Source organism: Equus quagga, chromosome 13 (genome assembly GCF_021613505.1).
Source record: "Equus quagga isolate Etosha38 chromosome 13, UCLA_HA_Equagga_1.0, whole genome shotgun sequence".
Taxonomy (NCBI): domain Eukaryota; kingdom Metazoa; phylum Chordata; class Mammalia; order Perissodactyla; family Equidae; genus Equus; species Equus quagga.
The window spans coordinates 19,084,063-19,098,285 of NC_060279.1; the positions used below are offsets into that span (position 1 = coordinate 19,084,063).

The window sequence follows — 14,223 nt, forward strand, 5'->3', positions numbered from 1 at the left end:
AGGATCCTAGGTTCTTAATCTTTGAAATATAAATGAATATTTTTAGGGGGGAAGATGAGAGATGTCTCAGAATTTACAACCCCTAGAATGTCTCCATAGTCTCATCCCCTCTGAAATATAAACACCTACTTCTAGAGAAGTAAATCTCTTATCTAGAGAAGTAAATCTCGTATCTTTAAGTTTTCAAGACTTGCCCTTTGAAGGATGGATTTCTTTGCTCAGAAAGCCCTAACCATGCAGAAACATAAACTATTTTCTCTACACATAGAAAATAGACCAACTGATAAATCTTCCTTTTGTCTTACCCTTTCCCATGTTAATTAGAGGTGACATTTTTTTAGTCATGAAAATGTGAAATGTTAAGGATGCCTAATTTGAGTTCCTTTCTTTAGTTATCGCCATTGTTGAGTTCCTCAGCAAGTATTATTGAATAACAGCTGTATGCCAGGCACAGTGCAAGATACTGGGGATATTGTGAATAAGATAGATAACTACCCTGCTTTCAAGGAGCTTAGAGGCTATAAAAGTGCTATGGTGTAAAAAAAAGGGGAAGACATGAGACAATGACAAAGTCAGAATTTTGTTATAATGCATGAAGGAAGTAGCTGTGGGAAAATCTTGGGGGAAGAGTATTCTGTTCCAGGCAGAAGGATGGGCCAGTGAAAAGATTCTAAAATGAGAATGAGCTTGGCAAGACTGATAAAGAGAAAGATGGCAAATGTGACTGAAACATGGTGAACAGAATTTAAAACCACAAACATACATTTAGGTGTTTAGATTTCTTTTTAATTGCTAAAATAGGATATTACACATTTTGCTCTACCATTGCTTTTTTTTTTAAACATTGGCATTCTGGTGTATCTTCATCAAGCTAAGGATGTTTTCTCCATCTAGTTCTAACTTACTAAGACTTTTAATTAGGAATGGTTGAGTTTATTTATTGGTTTAAAGTTGAATATAACATACTCTGATAATCTAATTTTAAAAATCTATTTCGGGGGTCAGCCCCTTGGCCGAGTGGTTAAGTTCATGTGCTCCACTTTGGTGGCCCAGGGTTTCGCTGGTTCGGATCCTGGGCACGGACATGGCACTGTTCATCAAGCCATGCTGAGGTGGCGTCCCACATGCCACAACTAGAAGGACCCACAACTAAAATATACAACTATGTACTGGGAGGATTTGGGGAGAAAAAGCAGAAAAAAAAAGAAAAAAAGATTGGCAGCAGTTGTTAGCTCAGGTGCCAATCTTAAAAAAAAAAAATGTATTTCATTTCTTTTTTTCGTTTTGGTTTTGTTGGAAATTTAGCTATAGTATTAGCTGTATCGAATAACTAAATTTTGCTTTCATCAACAAGTTCCTTTTTTGTTTTTGGTCTTTAGCTATTGTTTTTATTTTATTTATGCTTTTATAATGATCATTTTTCCCTTTTACTTTCTTCAGGTTCATATTCTAATTTGTAATGCTTGGTTCATTTTTTTCTCATTCTTTATTATTTAAAAATTGAAGGTTATAGGGGCTGGCCCCGTGGCTGAGTGGTTAAGTTCGCGCGCTCCGCTGCTGGCGGACCAGAGTTTCGTTGGTTCGAATCCTGGGCGCGGACATGGCACTGCTCATCAAACCACGCTGAGGCAGCGTCCCACATACCACAACTAGAAGGACCCACAACGAAGAATATACAACTATGTATCGGGGGGCTTTGGGGAGAAAAAGGAAAAGATAAAATCTTTAAAAAAAAAAAAAAGATTTAAAAAAAAAATTGAAGGTTATAAATATTTCTGAGATTTCTCTCATTACATATCCCGTGCATTTGCATAAGGTAGTATTTTCATTTTATTCATTTGTAAAGAACATATAATTTGAATTTTGATTTCCTTTTCAACACATTCCAACGTGGCTCTTGCTCCTCCGCTTAACCCCATTTGATTCCTGAGATCACCATTGTGGCCCCTCCTTAGTTCTGTAACCTCGTGTATGTTTTCCCCTTTACTTAGCAGCCGCACTGGCCCTTCTTTCTTTCTAGCATGGCTCTTCCTTTGACAGTCCTTCCTCAATTCCCTTATCTTAAGGAGCTCCTTTTCTCCCCTTGATTATCCCCCAGTGCCCTTTTTTGTATCTTTTATGCAGCACTTAAGAATTTTTAATTCATTGAGTGCATACTTATTTTGTTCACTGCTCTTATTCCTAGTACCTTGTACAGTGCACGGAGTGCAGTAGGTAATCAGTATTTGAGTGAGTGAAGGAATGATATGAGATCTTATGAAAGAATTGTGGCGGGGAGAGGGACCTACACAGATAGATAGGCCTGTTTTCAGGTAGATCAGTTTGGGTAAAAATATTTCAGGAAAATTGATAACCTGGAAATAAATTCTCTTAAGACTTTATCTGAGCCCTGTATTGCCAGAACATTTTTTCTGTTCCTTTCTCTTTTTCTTCTCCTCTTCGGATTCTCATTACACGTATGTTACATCTTTTGTAGTTATCTCAGAGTCCTTGGATATTTTCTTCTGTTTTTTTCAGTCTTTGTTCTTTTTGCTTTTTGGTTTGTGAGGTTTCTACTAATATGTTCTCCAGCTGAGAGTCTTTCCTCAACTGTATCCAGGCCCTCAACTGTATCCTAAGCCCATGAAAGCCATTCTTCATGTCTGTTACAGTGTTTCTGATATCTAGCTTTCTTTTTGGTTCTTAGGATTTCCATCTCTCTGCTTACATTCCTCATCTGTTCTTGTTTGCTGTTCGCTATATCCATTAGTGCCCTAAGCATGTTAATCATAGTTGTTTAAAATTCCTGGTCTGATAATTCCAACATCTATGCCGTGGCTGGTCTGAAGCTTGCTTGTCTCTTCAAATTGTGTTTTTTGCCTTTTGCTATGCCTTGTAATTTTTTCTAGATAGCTGGACGTGATCTCCCGGCTTAAAGGGAACTGCTGTTAATAGGCCTTTAGTGATGTGCAGTCAGGTGTGTGGGGGGAAGGGTTCTGTAGTCCTATGATCTGGTCTCAGTCTTTTAGTGAACTTCACAAGTGGTTCTGTTTTTTTCTCCCCCTTAGAAGTGGGACAGGAAGGCTAGAATGGGCTGGAGTTGAGTATTTTCCCTTCCCCAGGACAGTTAGGCACCGGTTAACTACTTTTCCCTGAGGGCAGGCCTTGTTGAGAAGAACAGAGTGCTCTGGCATATTTAAAAACGGTTCCTTTCTGCTCCCCCTGCTGGAAGCATGAAGGAATTTTTCTCTGATATTTAGTGTGGGAATCTGGTCAAGCTTCTGGAGGTAAATTTCACAATATTGTGGGGGCCCCTGTGACTGGGTCCTCCTGGGGTTTTTAACTCTCAGACTTGTCCACATTGAACGTCCAGCGGTTTTTCACTTATAGTTCAAGTTTTCCTACGTGACACTGGTTCTTGCTGCGGGTTCTGCTCCTAGGTCTGCTCTGCTGAGAGGCCCTCTATTCTGTCTCACACTTTGGGGGCCAGTGGTTTGCTTTGTGTCCTTCTCTTGCTTATGGATCCACGAAGAGTTGTGATTTTTCAGTATGAACTTTTTACTTGTTAGGATGGAGAGGCAACTTACATGTGAAAACAGAAGTCTAACCTTTTCTTGTTTTAAAAAAGATAAACCATCTTTCTATGTAGAATGCATAGGAACTTTTTATCTCTTTTGTCTGCTCTGCTCTTTGCTCGATGGGTAGCTATATTGAAAAACCTTTTGAGACCACATTGAGTTCTGTAAAAGAACTGTGTGATGTGCCATGACGGTGAAGATTTGGAAAGTCAGCCTGAATGCCGGGTATTGCAGTCCCTAAAGAGCATTCTGAACATTCTGTTGATATTTCTTCTTTGGTTATTGAAGCGTCAAGCTTTCAAAATCTCCCTGTGACTAGATCTTTCCTCAGATTTATTTTGTTTCTGCCACTGCCACTAAAGTTATCTTGTCCAAACTAATGCTGACTTTCCATTTATACATTCTTTCCACAAACTTAAGCGCCTACTGTGTGTAAGAAACATTTCTGTTTTGTCGAGTATCTTTTGTTTAGAAGTGTAATTTAGGTGTTGTGACTGGGGGTGGGTCCCAGGTGGACCTGGATCTCTCGTGCCGCGAGGATCTGTAGACCGTAGTCATCCAGGAAGCACACTCCTCTTGCTGAAGAGAATCCCTAAAATTACCTTGTCTGACACCTCGTTTCCCGTCTTCACTGGCTTCAGCTCTTCTTGCCAGCCTTGCAGATTATAATTATTACCTAGGCCGTCCGTTCCTGTTCCTTTCCTCTTGCTTTGCTCTGTCTGTATATTAGTAGTGTCTTCTCATAGATGGCTCCAAACACTATTCATCATAATCACAATTCCTTGCCGTCTGAAAAACAGAAGCTGAATATATTTCACATCTTGGCCTGGACGGCAGGGAGCCACAGGCAGAAATGCAGTTTCTCACTAATTGAAAGAAGAGGAAAGATTATATAGATTTTGGGGAAGGGTAGAATTTAGGGTAAATTTAAATGAAGTAGTGTACTGACCTAAAGCAAAGAGGAACTAATCTTGAGAGCTTAGGTGTTCAGTGACTGCCCAAAGTGGAAATTTGAACTTCCCATCTGTGTGTGGGTCATGTCCTTTAGGCCACAGTAGAATTTACAGCTTCCTCTCTATGTGGATTGTGTCCTGAAGCAAAAAATGGGATGTTTTATTCTCAGATCCCCCTTTTTTTTTTTTTTTTTAAAGATTTTATTTTTTCCTTTTTCTCCCCAAAGCCCCCCGGTACGTAGTTGTGTATTCTTCGTTGTGGGTTCTTCTAGTTGTGGCATGTGGGACGCTGCCTCAGCGTGGTCTGATGAGCAGTGCCATGTCCGCGCCCAGGATTCGAACTGACGAAACACTGGGCCGCCTGCAGCGGAGCGTGCGAACTTAACCACTCGGCCACGGGGCCAGCCCTCTCAGATCCCCTTTTGACCTTCCTTGGCCAGGTTACAGGAGAGGCCATTGAATATTGTTCGTATCTACCCTGCTGACCGGTTCTTAAAAATTGAGATTAGTGGTTTTGGCGATCAGCAAGATTGTGTCCTTATTTTGGTCTCAGGATTACCTGCTGTATTATCTGGTAAGGTAGCATTCATGCAGTTGCATTTAAGACTCTAGATACCCGGAAACATATGATTGTAATACAGATAGAAACAGAGAGACTGGAAAACTTTTCAAAGCCATGGAGATAGCTAGTTTTTCTGAATGATACCAGGAAATTCTAGAGCTACAACTACCTTGTGAATTACTTCCTGAGTCTTATTTGCCACAGGAATACAAATATCCGAATCGGGTATAATTTGCTTATGTGCAGGTGAACTAGTGTTTCTAGAAACAAGCCTTCAGCAGAGTATTTTATTTGACAATTCCCATTAATTTGCTGGAGGAGCTTTCTAGAGACAGAAAAAAGGAATGTTCTGTTTATAGTTGTCCCCAGGATAACAGTTACAGGTTGGGACATGGGTTAGGATTTTGAATTCTTAGAAATTCCTTCTAGGGGCCAGCTGGGTGGTGCAGTGGTTAAGTGCGCACATGCCGCTTCAGTGGCCTAGGGTTTGCCGATTCGGATCCCGAGTGTGGACATGGCACCACTTGTCAAATCTTGCTGTGGCAGGCGTCCCACATATAAAGTGGAGGAAGATGGGCATGGATGTTAGCTCAGGGCCAGTCTTCCTCAGCAAAAAGAGGAGGATTGGCAGATGTTAGCTCAGGGCTAATCTTCCTCCAAAAAAAAAGAAAAATTCCTTCTGTCTGAGTAGTTTTAGTTCTCTGAGAGATCATCATGTTCTTGTAGGATTTATGGTAGAAATAATGGCATATGAACCTATATGCAGGGTGACTATCTAAATTTATAGGTGATTCACCTTGAATTCAACAACAGGAAATAAGATTCCAGAGTTGTCTTCAGAGCAGCCTATTTGGGTAGGTTTTGGGCCATTGTTCTTTACACATCCTTTATTTGCTAATATGGAACTATGCCTTTTCCAGTTGGTTTTTGATTGCCATATCTGCCAGTATCTTTATGAATAGGTCCTTGATACTTAGATGCTGAAGGATGTTTTGATTTTGTTTTTATTTTGATAGCTTTATGTGAAGGGTTGTATGTTTGTTTTAGTTCATGGTTTGTCAGTTTTCTAAAGCTCTTCTAACATTTTTAGCTCCATGTTGGTGAGTATCCAGATTTGCAGTTTTCCATTCCAATTTTTTTTAAGAGGTCTTAGCCTATTAATAAGAAGAGAGAGGAAGTTCTTTTTACATTGCCTCTTGGATGTATCCCACAACATAGGTCAACCACCTTGAAGCTAATTTCTCTTGTCTCCTATTTATTATTTCATCTCTTGTTTACAGCTTCGAATTATTTATTTATTTATTTATTTTTTGGTGAGGAAGATTGGCCCTGAGCTAACAGCTGTTGCCAATCTTCCCCCCTTTTTTTTCCTCCCTAAAGCCTGAGTACATAGTTGTATATCCCAGTTGTAAGTCATTCTTGTTCTTCTGTGTGGGATGCCGCCACAGCATGGCTTGATGAGCAGTGTGTCAGTCCGCACCCAGCATCCGAATTGGCGAACCCCGGGCCACTGAAGCAGAGTGCGCAAACTTAACCACTTGGCCACGGGGCCGGCCCCTCGAATTTTAATCTAACTTTTAAAGGAAAGGCACCAGAAAAAGCCTTATGTGTATCCTACTTTTCTTGCTCTCTCTAGTCCCTGTTGAATGTTTTGCAGATTTTTAAAAAATCTTTTTCCAGCTGTTTGTCAGCTTTCAACCATTTTTATCCATCTGAGGAGCTACAGGTAACTGGATTCATTATTATAAGCCTAGGATTCCTGGACATTCAGTGTATAATAAAATGTGAAATTCAGTAGCAGTCATTAGTCTGCCTGCCTTATGGTTTTGGAAAGTCTTTGATTATGACTGTTAGCTCAACCCTCAACTGTGCCTTAATTTAGTTTCCATTGGCTTACTCACCATTGTAGCAACTTTAAGTGGGTATTGGGTCACTGCTTGTTTTCTTGGAGGAGACCTTGAGGAAAACATAATTCATTTAGCATTTTAGGGGAGGCAGTAGAGGGGAACAGAGGCAATATAGGTAGGGTGCTGATACTAAATTTTAGCACGATAATGTTGGATGCATAAGGAGGGCAGGTTTCAGGTAATTTGAGTGCTTTCTTTTCTTTGGCTTTTGCTAGAGAATCTTTAAAGGGATGGTGTTTTAAAGTCAGAGTTGCATTTTGAGGCCTCAGCATACCAGTCAAAAAGGCTGGCCATAGTATATTTGGTATTTCCTCTTTCTTTTCTGGAGCTTCTCTTAAATGTATTATCTTTGACATGTCCAAAATTCCCAGTAATAGCTGAGGTAATTATAAATCATCCTTGGAGAAATTGTGCCTTCTAGCCTAGTAAGCACAATAATTAGGATTATACCAAGAGTGTGTATAAGGGACAGGAGTTCTGCCAGTTCAAGTTTGTAGCTTAGATGCGGAGAAACTCACTTCGATACGCAGACTATAATAGGATCAAACGATGCTTCTAAAATAGTGGCTAGGTCCCATGATTTAGTGGTCTGGTAACCTTTAGCCCCAGAATACAGATATGAAGGAGAAAGGCATCCTACATTAAACAAGGTGATCTCTCCCTTAGAGAATCTCCTTGTGAAGATTTTCAGAGGGACTCAGCAAAGTTTGTTGCTCCAGAGAGCAGATGCTGGTCTAATGGGACTCTTGTATCCGTCAGCCTCTAAAGGTTGACTAGATAGCAATTTTGGAGTCTGTGCCATCATTCGATCCTCATGAAGACTGAATGATACAGAAACAGTGTTTCACCAAGTAAAAGTTTCTATCACAAAATGTTTTCAATTTATGGTTCTGAGACCGTGGAGTCAAAGCACTCAGTGATGATCAAAGAACCAAAGGCTAGTAATCCTAGGATGAACAAATAAACTCAGCTAGATTAGTGGCCAGAGCTCTGTAAAATATTGCTCAGATTTCAGATTACTGTTGGGGACACTGATCAGGGATCATGATGGAACTGAAAGACGATTGTATTTCAAGCACAAAGAGCTGAAGCAATGTTTGCTTGCTTGGGATTCCACTCGTTGTTTTTTTTTTTTTTGCTGAGGAATATTCCCTCTGAGCTAACATCTGTTACCGATCTTCATCTGTTTTGTATGTGAGCTGTGTCCACAGCATGGCCACTGAAAGACGTGTGGTATAAGTCCATGCCTGGGAACTGAACCTGGGCTGCCCAAGTGGAGTGTGCTGAACTTAACTACCAGGCCACAGGGTTGGCCCAGGATTCCACTAGTTTTGATAAGCAAAATGAGTGAGAGCCCTTAAGGTGGACCCAGTGGACAGCCTCAAAATCTTAAACAAAAATCGCGACTCACTCAAATCTGAAGAGTTTGAACATATTTATTTAAATTTTTGCTTAGGCAAGGGAGAAACTTCATGTGAAAATGTAGTTTTTTGTTAAAGGAAGAGACAAGATATATAGAATTTTCAAGGGAGCTAGAATTTAGTTAAATTTCAATGAAGTGCTTTTACTTACCAAGCAAAGTTGAGCTAATTGCTGATTGGGTGGGTTGTTGAGAGCAGTTCTGTTTAAATGCTATCTGCTGGAAGTGGGAAATTCCATTTCCTGGATACAAACAGATCATGTCCTTCATTGTCCTTGTGCTAGCGTAGAATATATGAATTACTGTGCTCGTGCAGGTTGTGTCTTCAGGCAAGTGTGGGATTTTTCTTTCTTGCTGTCTACTGGACCACTCTACCTCAGGGGTCCGTAAATAACAGGAACTCAGTATGTGTAGCAACTCCGCCTCTCTTCTACCCCACGCCTTCCTTCCGTGTTCTCTCTCTCAGTAAAGGATGGGTGCTTTCCCAAAGTCGCACTTGACCCTTCTCTCTTGTACAGGTGTCGTATATATCCCTTACTGGTTTCTCTATCTCATTGTGTCTCTTTGTCCATGCTTAACTGCTTTGGTTCAGATAGTTACTATCACTCAGGCTTTTGCAGCAGCCTCCTCATTGGTCATGCTCACTTATGTCCATTCTTCTGCCTTCTACACTAATGCTTGAGTTTCCATGAAACTGACCATGTCACTGTCTTATTTAAAACTTGTAGTAGCTTCCAAACACAAGCATATGTGGTTTTCATGCCTGTCTTCATACATGCTGCTCTACTTTGCCTAGAACCCACTTTCTTTTGTACTCCCATCCCAGTGTCTTATTCTCTTATTTTTTAAGGCTTGTTTCATCTCTGCTGAAGGCTTCCCTAACTCCTCAAATTCCCTGATCCTCCTCTGTAACTCTGTATTATTTTTTCCATTCTGCTGCTTGGAATGTGTCTTAGTGTAGTTTAGCTATTTACATGTATTTCTCATTTTTTAGGCTACGAATTCTGAAGCAAGGACCTAGAGCAGTTTTGCTTGGCAGATAGTAAGATACCTGCTAAATATTTGAATGACTAGAACCTCCTTTTTTTCCTCTGCCCTACAGAAGTTTTCTTTTTCTTTTCTTTTCTTTTTGAGGAAGATTAGCCCTGAGCTAACATCTCCTGCCAATCCTCCTCTTTTTGCTGAGGAAGGCTGGCCCTGAGCTAACATCCATGCCCATCTTCCTCTACTTTATATGTGGGACACCTGCCACAGCATGGCTTGACAAGTGATGCATAGATCGTACCTGGGATCCGAACCAGCAAACCCTGGGCTGCCAAAGTGGAACACGCAAGCTTAACCACTGTGCCACTGGCCGGCCCCTAGAGGAGTTTTCTAAGACTGTCTTCCTCACATGTATGCTCGTTTCCATCCCCTACTCAAAGACCAGCAGAGAAGTTGGCCTTACCTTGTTCAGTTCATTTGTAATAAGAAGAAAGGCAGAATTAATGAATCAGGGTGGTGAGGAGACCTTGAAATTGTGGCAAATGGTGAGCAATAGGAGGAGCTAGGATATATAGCCAAAAGGAAAGAAAAATCATGTGGGATATGATAACAGTGTCCAAATATTTGAAAGGCTGTCATGTAGAAAATTATTAGACTTGATCAGTTTGCCTCCAGAGGGCAACTATAGGATGAATAGGTAACAGTGTGGGGCTCAGCATTAGGAAGAGCTTTCTGAACATTACAAGCTGGCTTATTAGGTAGGGATTTTTCACCAGTGGAGCTATGCACGTAGAGCAGAATGACCAATAGATTAAAGTGCTATCAAGTTGATTTTATATTTTTGGCAAAAGTTGGACTTGCTGGCCATGCGAAGAGTCTGGATTTTTCTTGCCTTAGTTCTAAGTTCTATGATGATGAATTTCAGAAACACATTATTTTGAGTTAGGACAGTTTTCTATACATTCAGTAATAATTAAGCACTTTCTGTGTGCCAGCTGTTGGGCATTCAGAGATCAGTGATAGTCTCATGCTCATAAGTAGCTTGTAGTTATAAATGGGAATTTTGAAGAGCCTGTGTATAAGTTCTATTTTTATTATTCTCAGGATTCACAATTCCTAAAAATCAGTTTTGAGGTTTACTTCCCTTTCAGATACTATAATTGTTTTTCTCTTCTTTTTATTCCCAGCAATGTCTCAGGCTGTGCAGACGAATGGAACTCAACCATTAAGCAAAACATGGGAACTCAGTTTATATGAATTACAACGAACACCTCAGGTAATGTGGACTAAGATAACTTGAGGACATATGAGACGTATGTAAACTGGGATACATTTTTAGAAAATGAAAACTTGAAAGAACTTAATAGTAATAATAAATTTATATACAAGCAGTCCTGATTTGTGTTTGGATGACACTTAATTTATTGATTCAACAAGTAATTTGAGTGCACACTCTTTACTAGGTCCTAAGCTAGGCACTAAGTGAAGTGATGAATAAAACAGATGTGGCACCAGCCCCTGGAATTTATAAACATTAAACAAGTAAATATCCACAGAATTACACATTTGAGGAATTGTGTAAAGGGAAAGTCCTCAGTGCTGTAATAAATAATAATGGGAGTGGAGACACTAAGGAAGACTATTTTGAGAAGGTGAAGTTGGGCAAGACGGGGAGGAACAGGTTTGAAGGAGATAAACATGCTAAACTCATTTTAAATTTGAGATGCCTATAAGACAGGCAGGCAGAGCTACTAACTAGGAGTCTGGAATAAATATAAAATTTTACACATTTTTTAAGGAATGAGAATGGATAAGATCACCTAGAGAGAGACGAGCAGAGGGCCTAGAACTTTATCCAGAGGAGCTTCAATATTTAGAAATTAAGTAATGGAAGAGGAGCCAGCAATGGAGACTGAGAAGGGACAGCCAGAGAAAAGTAAGGAAAAATCGGAGTTGGGGAGAGGAGATCAAAGTCTTAAGAGGATGTGTTTCGAGAAGTAGGATGCAGTTATTGTGTTGAGCACTACTGAGAGGTTGAGTAAGATGAGGAGTACTAAAGCATATGTTAGATTGGGCAGTATATACTTGATGACCTTGAAAAGAGTACAGTCACTTGAGTAGATTGTGCTATGTTGAAGGGGAAAAAAGTGAAAATGTATAGGCAAATCTTCAGAGAAGTTTGGCTGTGGAGAGGAGCAGAGAAGCAGAGTAAAAACGGGAGGGGAACATGGAATCAGGAAGTTTTAAATTTTGTTTTGTTTATAAGGTGGGAGATAGAACTGCATCCTCCCCATCATTTACATTTCACCATGCAGCAACCCTATGGAGATACTCATTTAGGCTGATTTCCTGGAGAGGGAGCGATTGCTGAAGTTTAAGAGTAAATAGAATAATCAGAAGAGGGATATGCTTGAGAAGAATGTACCTTTGATAGGAACAGACGTACTTTCTCTTTGTTAACAAGAAGGAAGAAGACAATTTATAATGATTTGATAGAAAATGAGAGAGCCTTCTTTTAATGAAATTTGAGGTAGGGTAATCTATTGAATGTTCAGGTGGAGGAAGGTCTGCAGATAGAAGATAAGGTAGAAAATAGTTAGTGAAAGGAAAATCAAGTTTGTTAGGGAAACCAGTTGCTGAGCAGTGTTGAACACCATTTGAGGCTGGTGAAAGTTTGAGTGATACCAGTCTGGTTGTGTGCTTGCCCCCTTTCCCCCCAAAGGGCCACGCACCTGCACAGGGACAGGCGTGGAGAACGTGGATGGTTGAGGTTATCTGGGGTTAGGATTTTGCTAGGCAAGTTCTAAAGAAGAGGAGGAGGACGACAGATTTGATTACCAGCTGAGTCAGCATCATACTCTTTATGTAATAGTTTAACAGAGGTTATAATTCCTAAGTCAAAAGTTTGTCTACATATTAAACTAAGTAAAATAAAATACAGAAAGTGATGTGTAGAGAGAGGTTAGGACATAATAAACACTTGATAATAGTGGTAGTTGTTATTATAAATGTAAATATATTCTACTTGAGTCCGTTATGGGCAATATCTATAGTTTCCATGTCTTTCCTTGTGGGGTCATCAAGTTTTGACCATGTAGAGAAAAGGCAAGTATGATGGAGAGCCAGCAGAAACGGCAAGTCTCAGTAACATATGGGAAGCCTCTTATTTCTACCTGCATCTTCCCTTACTTTTTTTTTATTGAAGTCTAGTTGACACACAATATTATATTGGTTTCAGGTGTACAACATAGTGATTTGACATTTATATATACATTATGAAATGATCACTAGTAATGGCAAGACTAGTAATCCTCTGTCACTGTACAAAGTTATTACAGTACTATTGACTATATTCCCTATGCTGTACATTACATCCCTGTGTCTTATTTATTTTATAATTAGAAGTTTATACATCTTAATCCCCTGCACCTATTTCGCCCAACCTCCTGCCCCCTCTCTGGTGACCACCAGTTTGTTCTCTGTATCTATGAGTCTATTTCTGTTTTGTTTGTTCATTGTTTTGTTTTTTGGTTCCACATATAAGTGAAATCATGGGTATTTATCTTCCTCTGTCTGACTTATTTTACTTGGCATAATACCCTCTAGGCTCATCCCTATTGTTACAAATGGCAAGATTTCATTCTTTTTCTTTTTTATGGCTGGGTAGTAGTCCATTGTGTGTGTATCTGTCTGTCCCTCTATATATGTCTCACATTTTCTTTGTCCATTCATCTGTTGATACTTAAGTTGCTTCCATATCTTGGCTATTGTAAATAATGCTCCGATGAGCACAGGGGTGCATATATCTTTTCTAATTAGTGTTTTTGTTTTCTTCGGATAAATACCCAGAAGTGGAATTGCTGGATCGTATGGTAGTTCTTTTTTAAATTTTTTGAGGACCCTCCATACTGTTTTCTGTAGTGGCTGTACTGATTTACGTTCCCACCAACAATGTATGAGGGTTCCCATTTCTCCACATCCTCACCAACACTGATTTGTTTCCTTTTGAGAATAGCTATTCTGACAAGTATAAGGTGATAATCTCATTGTGGTTTTGATTTGCATTTCCCTGGTAATTAGCGATGCTGAGCATCTTTTCATGTTGCATCTTCCTTTTCAATAGCTACCTACTAGACCTCTTTACTCAATCCATAGGAGCCAGTATTGGTGCCTTAAGAGTTTAGGTAATCTTTGTTCTCACTGCCACCTTGTGGGAAGAGTAGGTAGTGGTGGTGGTGAAGACAGTAGGAGTTGGGAGTCACTTAACTCTCTGAAGCTGGGAGATGTGTCCTGGAATTCTGCATTGGAATTGCAAGTGCATTTTCACACTGAAGCATTTTTAGACATAACAGAAATACTAACACTCATTATACTTCTGGTGTGCTGTGGTTTAAATCAGTTTGTAGGGTTAGCCTGAGAACCTGACCACTTGGTATAAAACTGCTTCTGTGTACCTAGACTTTTTAAGGTTCAAAAAATGATTTTAAAATGAAATCCTGTTAGACTGTATATAAACTAGAGAATACTTGTATTTGAATCTTAAAATCTTTTAATGAATAGCATGAAATGTATAATGTATTATCAAAATGGTGTGGTTTTTGAAGACGGAGGAATTCTTAGGGTTCACTTAGCTGTAACTTCATTTTGCATGTAAGAAAACAATGTTAAATAATTACTGGGAGTCACATAGCTAGTTAATATGGCTAGAACTAGAACCTAAGGAATCTGATTTCAAATTCAGTGCTTTTTTTGCTGGGAAAGATTTGCTCTGAGCTAACATCTGATGCCAGTCTTTGTCTCTCTCTCTTTTTTTTCCTCCCGAAAGCCCTGGTACATAGTT

At 39.7% G+C, this 14,223-nt stretch overlaps 1 protein-coding gene across 1 annotated transcript in view; it reads left to right on the top strand.

Moving 5' to 3' along the window:
* Positions 1–14,223, top strand: part of RNF2 (ring finger protein 2) — a 45,410-nt gene that overhangs the window by 22,004 nt on the left and 9,183 nt on the right. The window contains exon 2 of the mRNA XM_046684159.1: positions 10,571–10,659. Coding sequence (XP_046540115.1) covers positions 10,573–10,659 — 87 coding nt within the window. The 5' untranslated portion in view covers positions 10,571–10,572. The remainder of the gene's footprint in view (positions 1–10,570; positions 10,660–14,223) is intronic.